The sequence below is a fragment of the Phalangium opilio genome, unplaced genomic scaffold (genome assembly GCF_054372755.1).
Source record: "Phalangium opilio isolate 3A_F unplaced genomic scaffold, DU_Popi_V2 ptg000003l_1, whole genome shotgun sequence".
Lineage (NCBI taxonomy): Eukaryota > Metazoa > Arthropoda > Arachnida > Opiliones > Phalangiidae > Phalangium > Phalangium opilio.
In genome coordinates, this window is record NW_028324145.1 from 11,148,782 (window position 1) to 11,173,173 (window position 24,392).

At 40.0% G+C, this 24,392-nt stretch overlaps 1 protein-coding gene across 5 annotated transcripts in view; it reads right to left on the reverse strand.

Moving 5' to 3' along the window:
• Positions 1-24,392, reverse strand: part of LOC149717826 (uncharacterized) — a 170,521-nt gene that overhangs the window by 44,737 nt on the left and 101,392 nt on the right. For all 5 annotated transcript variants that reach the window (XM_089840771.1, XM_089840774.1, XM_089840775.1 and 2 more), the window contains one exon: positions 19,100-19,548. In XM_089840771.1, coding sequence (XP_089696897.1) covers positions 19,100-19,548 — 449 coding nt within the window. The remainder of the gene's footprint in view (positions 1-19,099; positions 19,549-24,392) is intronic.

A 24,392-nucleotide genomic window follows, 5' to 3' on the forward strand; every position in this document is an offset into this window, starting at 1 on the left:
AAAAGAAAAAAAAATATCCGCGGATACCGAACATCCCAAAAACCAAACACCAAGATTAAATGAACTTAAGAGTGAAGGTTCCGTAACAACGATTCTCATCCTTGTTTTGTCCTCATTACTCCAAATTCAATAAACATTATCTAACTGATCAGAAGTTGAACGCCAACCTCTCCATGCATGATCTGTAAACCACACCCGAAACTAACCCGTTACGATGGTAACTCGGCTGGCTTTTAAAAAAAATTATTAAAGGGGAAAACAGAATGCTCCGGAGGAAAAGAGAAAGTATAAGTCGGAACACGCCAAAGAAGAAGGGGGAAAGAAAAAACTTTTCAATTATAAAGTAATTCTAAAGGGACTTCCGAAAAGACGTTTTCCACGGTTCTCTTCAGTAGCTTCCTTCGCAACTTACTTTACATTGGGAGAGGTTTTATTTATAAGTTTTATTAATGCAAAAGCTTTTAGAAGCTTGTCTTATTTACAGTAAGACGAAAAAAAAAGATACGGCGACCGGGTTAGAAGAAACAACATGTAAAAGTTTAAAGCCCCTCGAGTCTTACACGCGCGTGATAAAAAAAATCACTTCCGAAACTTTCTTGGTTCGGTCATGATCGGAAATACGGAATAGTATATCCAATAAGGGGGATAAAATAGTCGAAACTCAAGATTAATGGGACTCCCAAGACCTATAAGTCCTCAAACTCAAACCTTATGGGCTTTATAAAGAAAACTTCAAAGACGGACTTGTATAAATAAAGTTTCCAGAACGGAAGTGATATAGTTTATGAATTCTAAAATTAATATTCCACTCAAACTTATTCCAGTTAAATTTGAAGCTCTTCGTAACATGGGTAGAGTTAATAAATAAACTGCTTGAAACGCAAAAGTTAACAATGTAATACAAAAGTTCAAATCCAACGTCAAGAAACCCATAAATTTTCCACGGAGTATATAATTAAGGTTGGATTTATACTAAATTTTAAATCATCCGTCGAATGGCTCGAGGCATTACAGGAAGAACGTAACCCGGCTATTAAAAACTCCTTAACTCCAAATCGGATCAAGCTGGGATAGTAGAGGAAGTTTGGTTATAATTTCGGAAGTAGATTTGTGGCGTCCGATACGGAATCGCGGGGGAGTTAAGTAGAGAGACGGGACAGTAACTTTAAGATGCCTTGAAAATATTTAAGGTAATACGCTCAAGATGGCAAGTAGGAAACCTCACGAAATAAGTACTTTTTACCATAGAGGGATAAAGGGTGGTCCAGATGTCTAAAGATACTTTGGTCCGCGTGCAGTGGGAAGTTAAATCTACAAGGGGATGATGAAGAAGAAATCTTCACGGATGATAAGAGTACGGTCGAGGGAAAAAGATTAGAGAGACCTTAAGAGCGAGAAGATCGGAGAGTAAAAATCTTCGAGATGATCTTGTCGACCGGCTGGCCAAGTTTTGTCCCGTAACAAGGATGCCCTCTGTTTATACGCGCCCCCGTAAACAAGGACGATCTTTTTCTTGACTAGGCCTTTTTACCAAGGATACAGAGCGAATAGGCAACAGCCTTCCATCGAATTAACTTCTAGGACGCCGTTAAAGCCGCACGCTATAATCGTCGAAATGCTCTATGAAATTTGACTAGAGACTATACGGGGGTACACTCCTTAACCTCCGAGACAAAAGTAGCATCAAAACGGAGATGAATGTTGGGGAATAAAATGGGGAGTCGTAGAATACCCCTTGACGAAACACACCTGGGGGTTTATTCCCTCATTGGTAGGCTTTGGGTTTCCAAAAGCTTTTGTTTCGTAAAGAACGGGCCATACGTCAAATTCGTAAAAAAATATATGACGGCGAGACAAAAATAGGCCCTTTTTTGACGAGGATAAAACAGTTACGACGAGGGGTGATACGCAAACGGGACCTCTCTTATTTAATCTGGAACTACAAAGAAAATAATACCACACAAGTAAAAATAGTCCCAAAAATTCCCCCTCTTTAGTCTTGGGTGCAATTTTATTTTACGAGTGCTAAATGAAACTAATATAATAGAATTTACGAGGTTTTTTTTTGGCCAATTTTTGTGGGGACATAAAAAGAAATATTTGAAGAAGAAACGCTGTTGCGCTCGACGATCTTAACAAAATAGCTTAAGAAATACTTAAAACTCAAGCTAATTTAGTATTAATTCTTTCAGCTAGATATTTAAAATTAAACTTTAAGCTAAGAGAAATGGGATGAATTTTTAACCTAAAGGTTATGCAAATAATGAAGTAGGCCCATAAGAGTAGAGAAATACAACAATTTGGTAGTCGTTGTAGGCGTGGGGAGATAGAGGTATATGTTGAAAAGGTAACCGAAGCCCACGCAGAAACCCGAGATGTTAGATGCAAGAGGAGACTTGCCTTTAATTGGAAGGCCGCGTACGTCTTCCCTCAGGATTAACCCAACCCTATACGGCTCCTAAAAATTAATTTCATCATCTTGCGCAACCGTCGTGACCCGCGGACTACAAACACCTACAATAACTACAACCTTGTGTCAGGCGAATAGGCTATATTCAAAGAACAACCGAGATAGATAAAATCATGCCTTTGGTAACTGTAAATGGTTTAACGCTGTCAAAGGTGGTACGGGGATTGAATAAAATTGATCTAACGAAGACTCTGTCTATGCTTACACGTTTATTTAAATTTGACACCGCACCGCGCCGATGGAAATCCGATCAAAGACTCTAATCGCGAAGTCCTTTCTCAAAAATCGATATACGAATCAACACGTTCCCTTAATTAAATTCGAAGAAAAAAATTAGAAACTTAAGCCTAATCTGTTACAAGATTTCAATAGGAAAATTTGCATTTTCTAGGAGCTTTCCATTAAGTCTAATCGAAGTTTAGATTGAAACAGCGACATCGGCTCTTTAAGATTTTACTAGAACTATGAACCTTTTCAAACCATTTACCACGAGGCAACAGAGTGATCATGTTCACGATTTGGCGAAGAGGAACGGTGATAAACATATAAATATATCCGATAACTTGATTTCTAAAATACTATATTCCTAAGGAGTTATTAACTTATCTTCCGATAAACAAACATTAACATTAATCGTCTGCAAGAAGTATACACTGGAGCTAACTAAGCAAAACTCGTACCAAAATCTGTCCACTTCAATATTACGTTACGTATTACAATTTCAGTACAATGTCATTTTGAGAATTTCCGAAGAGAGCCGACTTATTATAAGAGGTCTCTTCCGTTCCGGGGGAAACAAGTTCATCTCGAAGATAAGTCTCGATACTAAGTTTCATCTCTTTTCCGCGTCGTTTTGAGCGAGGAAACATCTAATTAGAGCAACCCGCCAAAGCCTTTACGCATTGTTGTTAATCTAGCGAAGCGAGGCTGGGCTGGCCCGCAATCCGGGCTTATAGACCGATATCTTCCCTTAATACCGACACGGTGCGTGAGAAACGCCAGTCTCTAATGGAATTCATAACTATATAGAGCGAGGCAAAACGGCCCGAGTAGTATATATATATAGTACATTCAACCGCTCAACACGCCAAGGATAAGCGACTCTAAGACTCGGATGGTCTTCGGACTAAATGACAAAACGAAAACGCAATTTCGTCAATTCTCCCCTTTCCCCAAGCTTTAAAAGACGCCCATCAGCGTCCAGGTTCGCCAGACAAATTTTGGTTATTCTGGCCATTGATATGGTCAGTGGATTAACTAAGTCCAAGATAATATATAGACGAATGAGATAGGGGTACAAGGGACTCTGCAAGGAGTTTAAGATTGTACCCTTGCAGAAAAAAACTAACTTTGGTAGGATAAAACAATTTATGGTAATTTGAGGTCAGAGGGAATTAATGAGTTTACATCCTCAAATGATAAGCTTCGATAGAAAACAAAGGGGATTTGCCTTGGTGCAATATTCACACACGCGGGCCACGTGGATGCACAGTTCCCTTTAGAGCTAGACTCCCTTTACTGACTTAGTATTATAATCTGGCGTTGGGGCGCCGAGCTAATGTAAACAAGTTCGCCGGAGTCGAGGCGCCTCGCGCGGGATAAAATTAATCACTGGAAGGAATTTCCAAAATATATATTGAGGGGAGGGGGCGTCCGCGAAGGATAAATTTAATTACAATCGACTTACTTTTGATTAATATTTGGGGGAAGGAATCGAAGCGCCCCATCCCCCCACGCGTCAAACTTAGTAATTCCGTTTCCAATAGACCTACTATAGGAATCCAAGGATTCTCTTCACCCGAGAAATTATCCTATGGAAATGAAGGCGGTGTCTAGCTGCAACTACAAGACGAATTCAATACCTTTAAGGGAATAGTCTGTCGAAAAAGGTTCATTTTTTAGAAAACCACGACGCTAAAAATGTTTTATGTTTCTTTGGGATAACTGACGAATGGACACACGTCCGCCGCAGCTGGAGAAGGCATGGACAAGAGATAAATGGTAATGTCACGCTTATTAGAATATCTTTCCGCTTTCTAGCTCCATCGCCTGTCCTGCATGACCATTTGAATGATAAGTGGTTCAATGTGTCGCTCACACTGGTGTTAAGAGTGAATAATAAGCGTGATGAGTTTCCCAACACTAAGCGTTTCATTATAGCCTATAAACTTTATTATTTCTCCAAAACTAACCATGGGTCGATACGGAAAGTTTCCATGTGGCTAGCCCTTTAATTGCCTTCCTCCAAAAAAGAGCAAAACACGTGTATTTTCAGGAAACTAGACACCAGATTTCCAGTGTAAGTTTAAAAATATTCAGAAGTACGATTCAGTCTGGAATCGATTGAAAAAACCCCAAAACCTAATCAGGTATATCCTCTAACATATCCAGAATCTACCAGAGAGAATTATTGCAAGAGGAAATGAAACGATACTCCTTAGCTACTCCGGTTATCCCTGATTCTGAATGGTCACCGGGCCTTATTTACTCCTCTCGCTATAGTTCTCTAGGGTACTCCGTTCTTCGGGTTGGAATAAATTTTTGATTCAATTTGCCGCGAGGAACTCATCCAGAATTGGGTAGAGTGGTTCAAAAATAACCCTTACGGGGACCAAATAAGACTACCTAGTTTTTTTAAATAAAGAATTTGCATTTTGCGAAGACAACGAGAATAGAAGTACTTTGGTACGTGTAGGGGGGGGGGGTGTTTTGAGAACGGAGAAGGATCGGTAGGAAATCATCTTTTCAATCACGTTTTTCCTTTAGAAAAAACGGAAGAATAGGAGCGGATAGTGAAACCTTTCCTATATCTGATTTTATAGCAAAATAACAAGATTCTCAAGTTATTTATATTTTAAATTAAATCTGAAAATAGTTGTAATCTTTCTGACAAAATTAATACCCCTATAGCAAATACAAAATATAAAACTAACACAGACTGAATTTATAAGAAGCTACGAAAGAATCTCAAATGAGAGAAAAAAATATAAACTGAATTAAAAACCCTGAAAAACTTTGATATCTTCTCCGAGTGTAAAAATGGCGGCTCCCTCAATTTTGACATTGGAGCGAAAAACGCGAGTCAAAGTCAACTTTTCTTCTTTTCTCGTACTTTTTATCTGTCGAACGGGAAGTGGCGCGAGAATGGGACTTAGGCTTCGAGCAAAGACGAGAAAAGGAGGATGAGGTGGTGGGGGTAACCGGGACAGGAGCTAGGGAGCTAGGGTATAGATCTCTTTAGCGAACTACCGATACACGTGGTCAGGATCCGTAATGACTTTCAATCGTGATCGGAATTCCGTAGCGCCCCAGTTAAACTCCCCAACTTAAATAAGGGTATAGCCCATAACCCATACATCGAGTTTGCTCACGGCAAGCGAGCCACAATGTTATAGTTACGCGACGTAGCGCAGAACAACAGTCAGAGTTCGAGAGACACGTTCCATTCAGTATACTAAAAGATGTAAAGTATCATTATCACTTGCTGATACTCCGGCGTACATGGCCTTTCTCTTAGATAATATTGAACGGTTTTAGGCTCAAACCGTCATCGAATGGCTCGATGAAAGACGACGAACGACCAAACAAAGTATATGTAGGGAGTTAAAACCGAAAATATACGGGTCTTCCCTATTAAATACGCGGCGAGGGTCTCTCTCCCTCGGCTTAAGGCCCCTCTTCGGTCGGGTCCCCCTAGAGGATAAGGCTACTTAGGGTTAGGCCTTATTTGGCCTATAGGAGGAGACCATCACCTATACATTGAAAGACCTTTTTCGCGTAAAGAACGGGGGAGTCCCTCTATCAATTCTCCCCCCCCCCCGAAAACGTCACGGCTTCGTTTAACACTAAGAGTTTCAATTAGGCTTGATTGTTAGAGAGTTGTTGTATACGAGGGCTTGATTGAAGAAATTGAATACGTGTTGGGCTTGAAAGAGCGCTATAGAAAGTCCCTCGGCACGCGTTAAATAATTATAATGGTTCAGGATACAATAAGGAGTTGCGGTGATGCTTTTAAGATTAGGGGTCACGCTTTTGAGAGGTCAAATCGGCCATATAGACGAGTTCGAACTTTAGTATAATACAAGCCTCGCCATCGTTTAGAAAAGAGTTCCCATTAGGAATTTGAAACTGTCACAAAGTATCTTTCTTGGTCGTTAGTATAATCTCAAACATTCTAATCCGTTGTGTAGAAATCGACCCAGACTGGGAAATCCCAGCCCAATATCGATTAAATCAAAAATAGGAGTCTAGAGAGTCATTGAAGGAGAGCGAAGGCCGTAACACCTTTACGTTTCCCATTCAATCTAACCTCTATCTCCATCCAGTACAGTCTATGAAACACCCTTTTCCCGAGCATCCCAATTCTTTTGTAGGTACGGGGGATTTTGGGAAAGGGAAAACTATATATAGAGACCTACACAGCTCTCCTATTTTAAATGTCTGTTAGCCAGTTCATTAAACTCGTCAGGGTTTGTAAATCTCCCCATGAGTTGGAAAACCCCTTCCCAGGCACAAAACCTCGAATAAGGGTAAAGCGTTACGCGCCTTGAATCACCTACGTGGAATAAAGGGGAAATATACTGTCAATATTTGCATATGGAAATACATCCACGCGCTCCATCTCGTGAGATACGCAAACTAGGCCTAGGAAGAGCGAACGCTTCGGTAAGTCATTACGAAGATAATCGAAAACTCGAGTCACTTGATCTTGAACCGTAAAGATAAAATTAAGTGTGTTTGAAATAAATTCAAGTGTTTAAATTAATGATAATGAAAATTAATCAAATACATAATTCTAATCCTGGAAGTGTTTCTCAAATGCTAGCGGATGAAGTCTCGAATCGAATCGAATACATTCTTTTCCAAACTCCGTATCTCAACTCCCAATTCCACGCAGCCTCTCCCCATCTTTTTTCTTTCTCCCCACGCAGACACACACTCTCTTTCGCTTTCTCTGATCGTTTTCTAATCTTTTCGGACGAGAAGGTGTTACTAATGAGCTGTAATTTCAATCCCCGGTAGGTTTATGTTTTGGTTGCCGACTAGGAAGGAAAAGGAAGGGGGTAGTCAAGGCTTAAGACCCCCTTCTGTATTTTCTCTTTAACCCTATCTTCCCCTTTGCTTAGTTTTCTCTCTTCATCTTAAAGGCAAAGTATAGTAAGAAACCATAGAATTACGATTGAATATTAGTTGTCTTCAATTGAGGAAATTATTCGAGACTTTTCCTTCAAAACGAATCGAAAGTATAAACTATACCTTGAAGCCTTGATTAGAAAGTTTGTCTTGAAATGGCGAGTCTGCGATTCTCATTAAGATGCAACGGAGATCTTCTTTCCATTTTAAGACAAGCGTGGGTTTAGAAAGGAGAGAGAGAGAGAGGTTGAATTCCAAGGCTGTCATATATACTTATATACATATAAGTTGAGACAAACAAGGTCTGGACTTTTAAATTAATCTGGGTCCGCTCGTCACGATCTTGCACCCACGAAGGGCGAAGGTCGGTAGAGGTCTTTCCACTCTATATACGTAAATTCTTCATTCTCAACTACATATAGAGTTCTCTTTTTGGAAGCTAGTTTATTAGGAGCTCTTTTAGATGACAAGGCCACGTACACTGACGTACGCCATACCTAATCAGTACTAGATAAAAGTAGTTTAAGAGAGGGTGAAATATAAAGAGTAGATGCATTCGGGATAAGCGCGCATTTAGGGGTATCTTTCCCCATATATTTTTAACGAGCGCCTGTAGAACTGTTTACCCTGCCGCACAGCGATGTTAAGGGTAAAGCAAACTTAAAGGGGTTTCTTTATAAAATTAGTAATATAATTTATTCATTATTTTTCACTCTCCCTTTAATCACGCGGGATCAGGTTAAAAGAGGAAAATGAGGTTGTTTCATTTCTAACGCTAAAGTGGTTTTAGCTTCTTTAAAACCCTCTGATTTTTAGGCGTTAGTCTATTCCGCAATGGCGCGAGAAACCCTCCTACGTTTTTTCCCCGCGGGATTTCAATGCCCCAAATTTCGCGCCCTATCTTTGGCTCTATTGTTTGATAGGAAAGGATAAGGCGGGAAAAGAGATGAAGAGACTAATTGAAAACAAGGCTAATAAGGTTAGTGCTCAGCCTGCCCGCGCTCTCTTTTTCTCATCCGCTTTTCCCGGGTGTGACGCGTTCGCTGACGAAACCGAAAGGGCAAACAATCCAACGCACCACATTGAACCCCCGCCCCTGGCAAACTTCATTTAAATAATTCCGACTCGTGAGTGGTAGCTTATTTCTCCGAGGAATTTTCGAGTTTATGATGATGAAAAAAAATATATTCGGGGAAAAAGGGATGTTGAGAAAAAGTTTCGCTAAAGAGCTAATTGCTTTTGTTTGATTATTTTATCAAAAAAAAATTAAATAAAAAAAAAACTGCCAACGATCGTGATTAAAATTTAATTCCAGTTGCGCTCGAAATTCAAAGTGAATTTGAACGATTAGCCTTTCAAACAAGGGAAATTTGTAGTGATTGCGACAAAAACCATGTACAACAAGTCCGTACTCATGAAATACCATTACCGATTCTAGTATTAAAAATACACAACCAATGGCGATAGCCACTCAATTTGTTGGGAAAGAAATATTTCACGTCTAAGAGAAAAAAAGAAGAGTACTTGGGAGTAAAACCACCGGCCTACACACTTACACCGGAGAATACACGTACTACTTTCACACTACGAGAGTTTACATTAGGTATTACAGCGCGGTATCTTCCCATGTTAAGAATATTGCGAGTAAAATTTACTATCATTGTGTTTCAAACGAATCTTCTTTTCCATCTACTAAATTCCTTCTTTTTCTTGCAGAGAGAGAGAGCGAGAGAGAGAGAGAGAGAGAGAGAGAGAGAGAGAGAGAGAGAGAGAGAGAGAGAGAGAGAGAGAGAGAGAGAGAAAGAGGCCAAGACCCTAAAACTTACTCTAACAGCCTCGGGAAACATCCTCGTATATTAATGTTTTATGACTAAGGTTATATCTTAACTTGAAAGAAAACACTGCGGTTACTCCAAGCCCATCCTCAACACTCCTACAGTACCTTCAACGCTCTTAGTTTGGGGGAAAAAGGGGAAGTATAGTTATCACCTCGTCTGTTTGTGCATGATATAATCCGTACGAGGAAAAAAAAAACCCCAACTGCACATCGAGAGAAGCTGAGTTAACATAGGTAGCAATCTATGCCTCGTGAATAGTGAATGTGTAAACGTGTGAAGGAATTTAGACCCAAAAACCATCCCTATCTAGATTTTTTCCGAGTTGGAGTTTGATCTACAGGACAAAGCTACGTCAGGATAAAACAGTACGGTAATGAAACCCGATAGGCTTCGCCCTTGTTCTCAGTGGAATCTCAGGGTGTAACATCTGATTGCGTATAGAAATAGGCCTAGACTCTTTTAGCTAGTCACCATTCGTTCTCTTTACTTCTCGGAGTTACCCCGTAAGCCGGGGATGAGACCTACTGAGCGGTAATTGCATTACACGCTACCTTACTCAAAGGCCCGACCCCCCACCCTCAACCCCCTTTTTCATCCGCTCCCCATGTTCTTTAGTAGTAGGTTTTCCCTCTTTACGACCTAGAAGAGACCCAACCAAGGTTTGGATGAACCACGTTGACGCTAGTGGTACTCTCGCGCACCCCTCTTATCGTGGGAGAACACGAGGGGCTAACCACAGCGACGGATTAAGTAACGCCAAGTTCATAAAATTCTCAAGCTTAGTTGAAGCGTAGATTTGCACCTCGAAAAATCGTGAATTTCACGATGGTAGCTGGTGTCTTTGCCTAAACTAAAGCCCAAAAGGTGACGACAACGTAAAGTCTCAAGGCACGCGGGCAAAGCTATAATTTTCATCTCTGTCCTTCTCAACGCGCGTTAGTCGATCGTCGCTAACTCGATTACGATGGGATAGATGTCCCGCGTGGCTCCCTTCCCCGATTGAGACCTCCCCCTTTGTTCGGGGAGCCCACCCGGGGGCGCTTTCTATCGAGGGTTGCCCTCTCCGAGTCTAACTGTAATTGAGGTTTTTAAAATTCATGGACCTTTCAACAAATACCTAGTCGATAGTGTTGTACTGATCAAAACTGATTGCCTCAAACGGTATCGAGGGGTTCAAGAACTTTAATCGAAGGACGGGACGGGACAACTTGTTTTCGTCGGATGAAATAAGTAATATCTCTTCTCGATCTTTAAAGGGAAGAAGGCACTTATATTTCTGACCTATCGTGAATCAATTCAACACTGGAAAGATGTTTTCACGTAAATACGGAAAACTAGAAAATATTAAATAAATTAGTGATAAGATGTAAATGGGTATCATCATTCGATCTCGGGTTGATTCTCGTATTTCTTTCTAGTTGAGCGATTGGGCGTAATGTTGAGAGGATGGATCTTCACAGCGAGGGAAAGAGATACGATTCCGGAAGCGAGAAGATAATTTTCGCTCGCATATAGAGCACCGAGAGAGAGAGAGAGAGAGAGAGAGAGAGAGAGACTAGTCTAGAGAGGTACACGGGGATATCTAAAAAAGAAGAGAGAGCGGGGCGCGCCCCGGTGATTTCCCTTATTTGTGCAGTCACGTGATGTGGGAAAACTTTGGCGGGGAAGCCGATTGATGGATCCTTCCAAGCCTCTGATAGCACCTGGGTCGAAAGGTCACGGGAGACGCGTGACGAAGACGAATGACCCTGAGCCCCCCATGCAGCTCGAGACCCCAACGCGCTTTACGTGAATAAAAAATTTCCCTATAGAGTTTTTCGACAAAACTCGCGTCATCACGATCATGGCTTTGGCAACGTTATCATCTTACGAAATAAGTAAACGGTTAAAGGTACGAATGGAGTAGCTCGGGTTTAAAGCGAAAGTAGCCCTTGGCCGAGTACAATCTTGGAATGAATTGAATTTCGGTTGCAAAATGGAGAGTTTTTACGGAGAATTTCAATCATACTAAGATTGTTTCCCAATGGTCGCTCACGGGGAAACCCCATCCCACGGAAACGTTTCGATTTGCCCGGTACCCCCGGTTCCAAATTCATCGGAAGAAAAGTGGTAAGAAAATTGTTAGGGACCGAACTACGCCTAGTCCAAGGCTTAATGCCGTAGCTGCTTGTTACAAAAAGATCCCCGTTCTTTACCTCCCGAACAATCTATCGATGTATACGAGTAAAAGTTCATGATCTTAAGAGAGGCAAAAACTAGAGGGGTGTTGCCTCCGCCATCCAGGGAAAAAAACGATGGGTTGGAAAGAGCGGGAAGATGGAAATTATTAAGGAACGAAAAAGATTGATCAACTAGGAGCAACACTCGGTATTCGCGTAGCCTTAGAAGGAACCAATTTTTTAAATGTAAAAAAGGTTTTTTCCGAGGAATGTTTCATTCATTTCAAGGGTGCAATTAAGCGAGCTATTGATCAATTCCTCGTGGCTTTAAACACATTCACGAACTACAGGAGAAGAAATGGTTGAGGTGACCAAAAAAATAGGGGATTGCCACTGTACGGGTATTTTGAATCAAAATGTTTTGATAAAATAACTCCGTACAACAGATTCCAATTTGTAAACTTGAATAATGTTGTTAGTTTTCATAAAACACGACGGAAATAGCGTAAGACTAAGCTCCTCAACCATTTCATCGACTAACCCTGACAAACTCTTCTTTCTAAGGATCAATAAATAGACTAAAAATCGTTTAGGTTTAAAGATTGAAATTTTAAAGTGAAAAAATAGACGGAGAAACTACAAAAGGGGAATTTTTTAGTAACAATGTACTATAAAAACTTGAAAGAAAAAAATCTTTTACGGTAGCTAGTAAAGGTAGGAAGGGGTGGGGAAGGTCGAGGCCTTTATAATGTTATATAGCGCTTGAGCGTCTTGCTACGTTCAAAGCCTATACGGGGCGTGATTTATCGTAAATTACGCGGGTAACATTCGGTCCTCCTCGACTTTTACTCTTCGGCGCGGCGGGTTACGCTTCGACAGAGAGAGAGCCCCGATGGAGAAAGCCAACGGGTTGCTATGACAACCATCCCCCCATCCCTTTTGCTCCACCATTGGGCTATGGATCGCCCTACACCGGAACAGCCAACTTGTTACGGGAGAACCAAGGCCTATAACTATAGAACACGAAAAAATAAAACCTAAAAACAAAAAGCTGTTTTCCGATACAATATACGCCTATTAAGTATAATTACTAAATGTTAGTGCTTAATATTTACTAAATAGGTTATTTCCGTTATTATAAACCGCCCGAATAAGTATTTCAACCTATTTACATCATTGCTCAACAGGAAAGATAACTTACAGGCTGAAAAACTAACGTTAAAATCCCATAGAACGCCTGTAGAAATGTTTCACACGCTAAACACGCGTGTCTATGAAGAAACAAACATTCAGGGGCTATGTTAAATCATACTGAATTAAGAAAGATGTTAGTATAATCCCACGTGACTACGGAATATAGCAAGAATTACCTTACTTCGCCTCAAAGGAGAATTGGTTGGTAAATTACAGCTACAACATTTGACAGAAGGCTACTAATTGAGGTAAATTCTTTGATAGAAATATAATATACGACTTCCGACAAGAGGAAGGGATAGCTTCACTCCGTGAAATGGACTTCCGAAGCCATTAATAAAGCCTGAATAATAGTCTAAACGCCGTAAGAGGTATAGGGTAGTATGTAACAACGTTACAAAGCGGGGATGTCCCTATTTACCTCTATATCTCGCCCCCTTTACGTTGGGCCACGAAGCCCTCACCTAGCTCTCGGAGGGCTTCCTACCGGCTTCCAGTGTATCGTAGTCTACGAATCTTCTAATTCCTAGAGCAGCGATCATTTACTCGGGGGGAACGGGAAAGGGGCGGTCGCTTTGCTTCACAATAGATCAATGTCACAATGTCAGGGACGATTACTTCATTACCGGCGAGCTGAGGAGCGCGAGCCAGAGACCCTTCTCGTTATACTATTACCACTAGCGCGGGATCAGGCTTAACATCAGAATAAGATAGCGGCAGACGCTCATAACCCGAAGTTTAAACTGCAGTTTCCCTATTACACTCTTGCAGTTTCAAAACACAGCTGGTCTTTCATTTGTTCAACAACAAGAATTACCAAAACACGAGGCAATCCTCGTAACTCCAAAGTGTTTTACTCGAAGTTATAGGCTTCTGATAGCGAAGATCCCCAGTCTCTACACTTCCCTACTACCTCTTTCTATAATAATAGGAGAGAGAGAGCGGGACGCGTTTTGGCGCCAGCGGGCGTAAGCTAATGCCCGTCCACGGTTCTAAACCGAATGCGATGTTAAGTACGGACCATTAGATGGTACAAAGCGGCCCTAACTTCAGATTTATTCAAGCATCACGCTTGGACAGATTACACCGGGACGGATTAATACACCAAATTGTATAATGGCCGCGGTGGTTACAAAGTTGGCCTTCCCCTACCACCACCGTTCCCGCCCCGCCCCCCTTCCAGTTTTGCCAGGTAAGTAATAAGTCTAAATATGAGGGGTTGCCGCCGCAGCCAGGAAAACGGACCTTAATGAAAAGGTAATTATCTCTTTACTAATAGCTTGGACGGGGCACAGCGCCGGAGAAGCTTCGTCTACTCGTCTCAATATTTACGACAGCTTTGATTAGTTTTAATCCGGAATTTAAAATACCGAGATGACAGCTAAGATATAACGGAAATGAAGGATGCATTTGCGACAAAGAACGCCCGCGGACAATTAAGCATTTCGAGTAATTCTATCCTTTTCAGCTGTCAATTTAAAATTAATATATTTCAACACAATCTGACGCTTTTCCAAGAAGCCCATACCTTAAAGTCATTTCTTGCATCCATTATGAAATTTAAATTAAATTAATAAAACTAATTAGTAAAAAAGTCTAAATCATCCTGAACTTCACTAAAAACTTATGCTCCTGAATTTTGCAACTCAGTAAAAAAAATGTTCCGAACTTCTTGTAAACGATGAAGTCTTTGGCGAGTCGTGACAGGCTACCAATTAACGTGAATACGGTTTAAGGAGTCATTCAAGAACGCCAACCCCGGGAACGTAGTTAAGAAGTTAAGTTAGTCTTTTCGAATCTTTCTAGAGAACAGAGTATACTATCCACTTACGCTCGCGAAAAAAAAATGGCAGGCAAAATGCTAATTTGTTGGGGTTCCGTCATCTTTCTTTTGTCAAAAAAGAAGCTGAAGAGAGAAAAAGGAGAATAATACGCGGGAAGATGATGCGGGGATGAAAAGATCTTGTTAAAGATTTTTACTCCTTTTCTAAGGAGAGCCGCACCTTTTTTTTTTGAGAAGTCTTTGGAGCCAATTAAGGGGTTGAAAAAAAGGGGGGAAAGTAGCGCCCCACCCATGCCATGCTATGCTATAGAACGAAATAAAAAAAGAGGTTTAGATAATGACGAGATCGAGAGAGAGAGGTGTAGAAGGGGCTCCCGGGAAATCGAAACGTTCGCGCATAATCCGCAGTCAATCGACAAAGCCTTTTACCCAACGCGCCCATCCTTTTTTGGGCAATTTCTTCCGTTAAAGAAAACTACTATACAACCTTAGAATGATCCTAATACTAACACTAAATGATGGGGATACTTTCTAAGAAAACGTTCCCAAACGCCAAGGTAAGGAATAACTATAGCGATCTTAAGAATTGCAACGATCAGGCTGTGCAAAGTGGAAACAAAACGACCCCTCCTCGACATTTTCATCGGATAGAGTTATTTTACAGTGTTAAATACGCGCCCCAAAAATGCGCTGAAATTTTCATTTTAACTTAAATGAAGCGCGTAACTCGATGTAAAATATTCGTTTCCATATTTCAAATAATATTTTATACACAAAGAAAATAAAAATTTAACGCTTTTTATCGTCAAGCTTTGGGCTTCTGTTTAAACAATTTCTTGTATTTTTTTTCCTCCTTCTGGAGATGGAAACTATTGGCGCGTTACTTTTACACCCTCAACTTCTCCATCCTGGCTTCTTAAAGCAAGGAGGAGTGAGAAAAAGAAAGAAAAAATGGGAAGGAAGAAAAAAAATGCGAAAGTGTCGAAGTCAACACAATGAGGAAGGCGGATTTAACACAATGGGATGCGAAAATTGAGGCTTTCTATATCCGCTCTCTATCTCTCTCTCACTCTTAGCCCTAAAGGAAAGAAGAGAGAAAAAAACGTTCTACGGTATGGTAGTCTTAGGCAAAGCTTGGAGAGACGATTTATCGAAAGAACGTCAAAAGGAGGGTGGAGTATACGAGCGAAGAAAAAAAAATGCCCGTTCAGATTACAGTGATTTTAAGTCATTCACGTTAAACAAGACACGATCGATAAATATGTTTTCCCGAACCCCATGCCCCCACCTAACTCCGATCAAAGCATCCGTGCAAAGGCTCGCCCCGGGAAGAAAATTTACAAGTTCAAGAAGATGGGGATCGAAACACGCCTGGTTTCCAGTTACATTTTATGGCCCCCCCTTTACAAAGATCTAAAACTTAAGGCCACGAAAAATTCTTCAAGAACATAGTACAGTGTACTTTCGGAGAGCGGGTCACGGGTTCAAGATAATTTTGTGCGGCCAGTTTAAGATTTTATCATGAACAAAACGAATAAACCAGGACCTATTGATTGAGTTCATCTGGGACTGGTGTAAATTGGGCTTAGTTTTTATACAGTTGCAAGGAGCGTGACCGTGTTGTGTCATGGTAGGGTACGATAAGGGAAGGTATAGAGCGCAGGTGCGTCAATTCTCCAGTTTAAAAGAGAGACGAAATCATTAATCAACTTAGTTTGCGAGTCTGTGTGTATCGCCGGCGTTTTCCCGATAGGTCACGCCTTCCATCGTGGCAAGGCTATATATTTTTACATCGAGTATCTCACTCTTTTCGGTTTGCCCTTTATTAATTAAAACCTAGCGGCTAGCCTAAAGAGATCCACAGAGAGAGTGTTTGTGTATATATATATACACTGGCCTCGAAAAAAAAATTGGGTGCACCAGGGACAGGAGTAAGGAAAGGTTTCACCAGGGCATAAAGTACATTGAAGAAAATCGATCCCAGTTAGTTTCCGTTCATCGGGTTACATGTAATAAAGTGAATAGCGGGGGAGTAGGGATACGTTAGTACGCGAATTGCACTCTGGGAAGCCTTTCCTTCCATGGCGTCTCCGTGCAAAACTTTCTTCACAGCACCATGCATGCTCTGTAAAGAATAGCGTAGCAGGTCCGTGAGACGCTGGGTAAACTAGTCAAGAATGCTTTCGCTTTGTCTTGCAGAATATTCTTTTAGACAGCTAGCCAACACCGAAATAATCATACTAAGGGTTTGGCTTTAGTAATATTAGAAACCTTTTTTCACATGGAACCTATAGGCTAATATCAGGAGTTGATGGCCAAACTTGTTTCTGGCGTCTTAATATTTGAGCTAACTAACTAACTAACAGAAAATGCGCTAATATCCTATGGGAGAGACAGCTAGCTGAGATTCGCTTATAAATAAAAATTTAATTACGCCTGCATCATCCGCATTCGCTGAGAAATGTTTTCAGCCAAAGAAACGAGGTCGAGCGTTGACTTTTGACTTTATTATACTGACACGAGACCTTTTCTCGAGATATTTACATTGCCAGAATATTAGGGGTGATGCCGCTGCTGCCAAGGCCTAGAGAATGAATTTTAGTCAAGGCATAGGCCGAGAGTTGGATATAAACTAATCGCGGAATTTATGACGTTTACTTTCCCAGTTTAAGCGAGCCAAGCAACCTTTCGCGAAATTGTTTGGCTCCGAGATTACGTTTCTGACCTTTCACGCTTAATTCAAAGATTACCCCCCTCCCCCCAACGCCCCCATACTCGAAATTACTCTTCTCTTTCGTATAAAATTATAAGGCTTAACCCTATTTAATTAGATTTTATATTACTCTTAATATATTTATATTTTCACGAGCTCGAAATTCTAAAAATATTTTTGAAACTCGCGCGCGAATATTTCACCTTAAAATTTTACGCGGTTATTAAAAGTTGCAACGTTAAATTTAGCCTATTGAAGGTCTGAAATTTTTCCAGAGAAATTTTATGGTGATAATTTTTAAAATAAAGTAATAATAAACGTTATCTGTTACGCAGAATTGCAACATCGCAATAGCAATTTCAAAGTTTTAAAAGTATATTTTGATAATGGGTTTTAATTTTGAGAGAGTTTGCCAGGAAAATGAATAAATAAATAAATATATATATGGGAGTTCAAAACAATTGAAAGCGAGAATGCATTCAATTCTAATAATAATAATAATTTTAAACACCATTTTACGAGAAAAATAATGCAAGTGTCGTATATTATTCTAGATCAATACTCATTGGAAAAATAAAGAGATTCTCTTTCTCTCGAGAGAGAGAGATTTATCTACGTCCGTAATAATTCGGTGGTCCTCTCAAATCACGCTTGTTTTAACTATATACGATTACAAATTTTAATAAAAGGCGCACCTTCCAAGCAACGATTTTATAATCAACGATAATTTTTAAAATTATCTTTTCCTCTCCAGTAAAAATTTAATGACCCGTTAATTATCAAAATCTAATTATTAAAACTAGGAAACTTCCAAAGCTTAACGTTTCATTAAATTAAAATCATTAAAATCCCTGGCCTAATCCCCTTTTCGGAAACCATTCAAGGCGCAACTAAACTCCATTTAAAAAAAGGATAAAATAACGGATTTAAAAAAAAAATCCGGAAATAGATGAAGAAAATTTGAGGGGGAAAAAAAGAAAAATCTATAAAAAAAACCCACGCGCTTAAAATGAATTAAAGAAGTGATTTTGATTTTTTGTTTTTCAAACCAGATAACTTTGAATAACGTGACGTCATATTAAAACAGTAAAAACAATTTGAACTTTTTAAACAGAATCGAATAATGAAAGGGGTATAGGGAAATGATTTGCCGTTAAAGTGAATGTTAATGGGAAAAATCATCTTAACCCCCCCCCAACCGGTTTGGCATGACTTTTAACCCCCATCTGACTGCGGGAGTTAAATAGTTAATGGGGCGAACCCCATTCTCAGTAACTCCTGAATTTTTGATATTCTTTTTCGACGCGTAGAAGGTGAGTGGGAGGGGTTGGGTTTCTTTTCTTATAATGGAAGTAATCGGCTAGATAAAGTCTTAATTAAAGGTGTTCTAAAGGCAAGGCTATGACAGAAAAAGAACTTCCCCATTAAATACACTTTCTTTAAAAGAAAAGATGAAGAGAGAGAGAGAGGGGTCCTTGGATTGGAAAAATTGCTAATTAGATCCAGTTATAAAAGGGAGCGTAATCGCCTTAGAGGTTTTCAAAAACTTTCCCTGTCTTTATATCGCTTAAACATTTAGGATTCTTTTCATTCTGTAATGGGATTTATTTTGACTTAGAAAAGTCCTTGGTTGTAGCGGTAGATAGAGCACTTCATCTACCTTGACCTTAAATTACGTTCCCACAAAACCCTTAGGGTCAAATGGTGACCCTTGATTTTTAGCTTAAAAATATTACCCGACCATCAAGGTCAGACACAGGTAAGCATTTCCTTCCAAAAAAATTAAGAATTAAATGAAAACTGTCTTACCTGGCAAAGAAAGACGCCGCGGCCGACGGTTGTTGAGTGACGACGTAATTACTACTGGCGCATGGCGAACTGAACGATGTCCCTTGCAAAGCCGACGCTTGCGAATAGCCACTGAAGGACAACGAATGCGGAAACGAAGTACTGGTAGGTAGTCCGGGTATTGGCGCCATAGAGGTCACGGCCACGGAATTTGAAGTAGCCACACTTCCGGTTTGTCCGGGTGATACCAAACTCAAGTTGGAAGAATAGAAACGCGAATTTGACGAATATCCGGAAGCGGAGGATGCCGGTAATTGAGCGGATGAGCCGCGAACTTTGTCCTGGGTCAATTGACCACCACCGGCGCTCGAACCCGTCGAGGATGATGGACTTAAACCGTTCGCCGACGTTCGATCGTCAGACTGGGTTCCTCGTGGCGACACCATGGACGTCAGCGACGAAGTCAATATCTGAAATAATAATAAAAAAACAACGTATTGATTTAGCGTCGATACTCGAGATGACTCTTATCTAGGGCCAGCTCCGCCCAATCTCGATGCACCCATTTCCAATTCAAATAAAAAATAATTTTAGCGTCCCAAAAACGTATCAAAATGTTAAAAGGACGGGAAAAAACCGCGACCATGGCAATAAAGCGCACTTTCACGATTTTTCGCCGTAAAAAACTATGCCGGCTGTAATAAAGGGCCGGTAAACATTGGAATCTCGCTGCCTAAAGTGATATACTTCGTTACCATCTAAGATTTTACCACGTACCCAAGTTATACTGGCTTGTTAAGGGTATTACGATTGAAACAACGTAGCTCCCGCGCCTGGCGCTCTAGTCCAATATGAAGTTGGAAATTTTAAGGGGGCGAAAAAGGCCAGCTACACGCGTTATACCTTTTATTTATGGGATCATTTTTATGACATTCTCCCATTAGGCCTAATTGCCTCTCCGACTCGTTAAGGGAAGAGAAGCGCGGGTAATCCCGTTTAGCTAGCGTACTTGGCCACCGCCAAACATTTTCTGGCCTGGGGGACGTTTTCGCGTGACAAGAGCCACTAAGAAGGCGCGCTGTACCCTACTAGCACCACCGGAAGTGAGGAGTGCATGGGCGACGGGGCAAGTAGAACAGGACCAGACCGAGAGCTAAATGGGCGAGTCTACGCGCACCCCACACTAACGCAGTAAGCAGCTAGTTCGAATTCAAATTATATACTACTCCCCGGTATAAATAAAGGTTTCGGTTTCCTCTAAGTAAGAAGCTTGTTCTTCCTCCGTGCAAAAAGAACTAACCACCATGAAGGTACTTAAAGTAAAACACCATTTTGGCGGTGCCATTTTATTAAGAGGGCGTTGCGAGTTAAATTAATTTCTTCGAGATTAAATTTAATTAGTTTTTTTACGACCATTAAAGTTGGTGTTTAAATATAATCACTTTTTTTCCTTTTATGTGGATTGAAAGAAAGGATTTCCGTTTATTTTGTACCAATGTTAATCCTACGGAGAAAATGTTTTTGACCATTTTGTTTAATTACTCGGTTTATAACTCTATCCTCAAATATAATTTCGAGATGAAAAATAAATATTATTTTCCACGGAGAATTTTCAGCGTGGTACGCTTTTTTCAAGGTAATCAAATTTAGATTGCATTTAGTTTCGAGCCGTAGTAAAATCTCGCGTTGAAAAATTCTAAGGACGAAAATGTTTGGGAGGCACGTAGCAAAACGTAATAAGTCTCTTCCCTGGACCGTGAGTCTCATCCACGTTTTCCATGCTGTAAATCTAAAGTTAGTTGAAACTAAAAGGAGGAAAATCTGGAGACCTTTATTTTGTAGAGTTAGGCATAGCGTAGTCTTATCGTAGGCAGTAGCTCTATAACAGATTGCTAAATTCTAAACAACCATACACGGATGCAAAATTGGCTGAGCAAAATAGGATACCACGAATTTATTTTGTTTTTAAGGGAATATTGACGTAATGGGTTAGTTTTCTTTAAAAATGCAATTCAATTGAGTATAGTTTCTTAGCAGAAAAAGCTATTCAATATTCACGAGATACTGGAATAAATTCACAATGATACTATTTATTAAGAGGAATCTAAAGTAAAGCGGGCGTAGGTAGGTAGTAGGAAGCGGGCAAACTCGGGTATCTTTATTAATTTAAAATTACACTCCCACGCGTTCGCAGAAACAAATCCGCGCGCGCATTCCGTCCGCCATTTTAATAATATTATAAATTTATTCGCCCCCGGCGAAAGGAGGATTACGGAATCCTTTTACCTTCAATTTACGGACGGCATCAAAATATATTTTCCCGCGAAATTCTACGAAAAGACGGGAAGATATTTCTAGAGAGTATACAATTTCAAATTAATAATGCAAGATTATCATAAACTCAATTGCTAGCGTTTTCAAATAGTGCATATGAAATGAATAATCGAAGATACCTTTCACGAAATAGTAAATTTATAATTATGCAAAAGGTATATAATTAGTTTATACTAGTTAATATTATAGTATAGTTAATTTCATCACTCGTTAGGCGAAATATTCTCACACAATTCCTTAATTTTCTCTCGAAAGATATCACATGAGAAACCGTTGCTATCGTTCACGAAAAATAATCATTTATTCTGGCCAGCCTTTAGGCACACCTATCGCCAAAGAGCTAATGCAGGACCGCTTCAATATTTCAGAATGAAAACTAACCTGGCAAGCGAGTAACGTTAGTGGTTTGGTTAAGGCAACCGTATGATACTGGCGAAAGAAAAGTAAAGCATAGAAATACAGCGTGAATCACGTTCGGTCAACTAAAACTCTTATAGAGCATCGAGATTGAGGGCTAGAGCTTATTCGACAGAGCCTTTGGACGTATTGAGGCTAAGTTAATTATCACCAGAATTTTGTATTTACTACGATTTTTTAAGGCATGGCTTGGAAAACCAAAATGATTGTTCAAACGGCAAAGAGGGGTTTGAAATTATCAAGTTACACATATAATATTCATTAAGAAACAGAATACATTCTTGTTAGCTTGATCAAAAGCTTTAGCAAGAGCTCGCGCACCTTTTCCATCAAAATACCCTATATTTCTCTTAGCTCTTCCCGCTATCTATAGTGAAAAATCCTGAGAATTGCCGGTATACGTACTCTTTCATAGAAGGTCAATATTGTCCGAAAAAACTCAAGATGGTCAACAAGAATATAAGGGTCCGTATGAAGGAAAAGAAGAAGAAAAAGAAAAAATACTTTCCAAATACCCCTTTTCTGTGGGCAGATCTTAAAAGGCAAACAAAACGTTAGAATATAGTCTATCCCAGCACCAATCTCCAAGGTTCATTTCGAAACCTTAATGGAGTTTGGCAGACCATTTCTCTTTCGTTAGAGATATCTTTGAGAGAGAGTACAACAAGAAAATATTTACCACCTGGTAAATACAAGCCTTTTATAAAACGATTTTGCCGGGGTTAAAAAAAGCCTTACGATATAACGAGTCTATTTTAACCGAAGGTTCAAATGTCTACTCTTTGGTTTTTACAAATTCTTCCGATTCGGTTAAATTATAAAATCTCAAACTTATCTATTTCATTTCAACCCAAATTTCAGCTCTTCTCTAATACCCAAATCATCTAGGTCCAAACCCTTAACGTTCCAAAATTCAGATAATAAACCCTTGGAATGTTGGGACAAATTTCCTACATAAAAAACAGAAGAAACAATCTAAAATCGGGTCAATAAAAAAAAGGAACACGGGGTTCTAAATTAAATTAGCCGTTCTTGTTTCCGTTTGGGCAACCCCTTTCTCGTCTGCTTCGAATAAACTTGAATGGAAAATTATTCCAAGGAAGATGGCAAACTGATGAAAAAAATAGAATTTCTTTTTTACGTTCAGATTGGGTCCCAGTGATTGATGGTGTCTAGCACGCGTGGATTTCCCGCCATGCACCCGAAAAAAGGGGGCGGGGAAGAAAATGATCCTCCCCATCAAATATATCCCATTAATTCACCATCACTGCATAGATTAGTTTTTCATTTCCGAACGAAAGAACATTTCAGCTGTTCGAGCCACCACTTGCTCATGGCGTACAAGTTATAAACCTTATTTTCTTCAAATCAGATGTGAATTTACTATTAATTTATTCTATCAGAAAACTAAGGAGTACAATAAAGCTATCTTAAGATCAAATAGAACGCTGGTCCCTCGTTAGATGGACTCCAAAAATAGCCAATACCGAGGTCTACGTTCAGATAACCATTAGGGCAGCGAACCGAGCCTAAAACTATCCTTCAAATGGTATAAGAGTTTTATGTGAAAATGACTCTACTATGTTAAGTAATAAATTACTTGGGTAGCGACAATCTTTTGAAAAGTTCTATTTAGGGCACACAAGAACTTAAAAAAAATAGCGTCGTTTTCCAATCAATTTATTAGTGGTATACACATTAAGAAATTTATTCCAAACCATTTGATTGCAATTAAAAATCAAGCGCAAAAAGAGAAGAAGACCACGACACTGGCAAAAAAGCCACGGGGAGCTTTCCAAAAATCTCCAGGAGACCGAGAGCGGAGGATGAAGAGAAACGAAAACTCAAAAGATCCTAGCAGTAGCCTTCATTCCACTCTAGCGAATATCCCCCCACTCAATTCGACTCTATTATCTCCTGGCTAATTCAAAAAGGGTCCGGGAATTTACCAGAACTCCGCGAAAACTACACAATTTTCCCACGTTAAGTTTGAAACAAAATATAAAGGCATCCTTTCGCTTTTTGGAACCTAGCTTGAATAGGCTACCAATGTAGCTACGAATAGTGGTACATTTTAACATCGAAAAAAATCATACGGTGAGCTTTAACGTAGAATGAAGAGCGCCGAACGGGAAAAGTTGCTCTCTTTCAGAAGGAACCTTTTCAAAAATGGGGAAAAACGCTAGAAGAGAAGGAGCGAGACCAAAAAATCGACCGAGTGGAATGAAACTCCCGCGCAACATGCCCAAGAATGTCCCTCCCCCAACCCATTTGGAAGACGAGAACCAAATGAGCAACTTAGTTTCATCTAGCGTAACCTATTCTAGCGTGTCATATGTCCCCATAGACAATAAGAAATAGGACGTGTTTTGGAGTGACGAATAGAATAAAGGAATTGTTTTCAATAACCGTGACAAACGCGACACGCCTTTTTCAGGTAACTACACCCGTAATATGAAAAATCCCTCGTGTTTATAATGATTTTGATTAAATTCGAAGCTCAGCAAGCAAGCACGAATTATTCCACAAGAGGCGAGGCGCGTGTAGAATTGATTCGGAAACT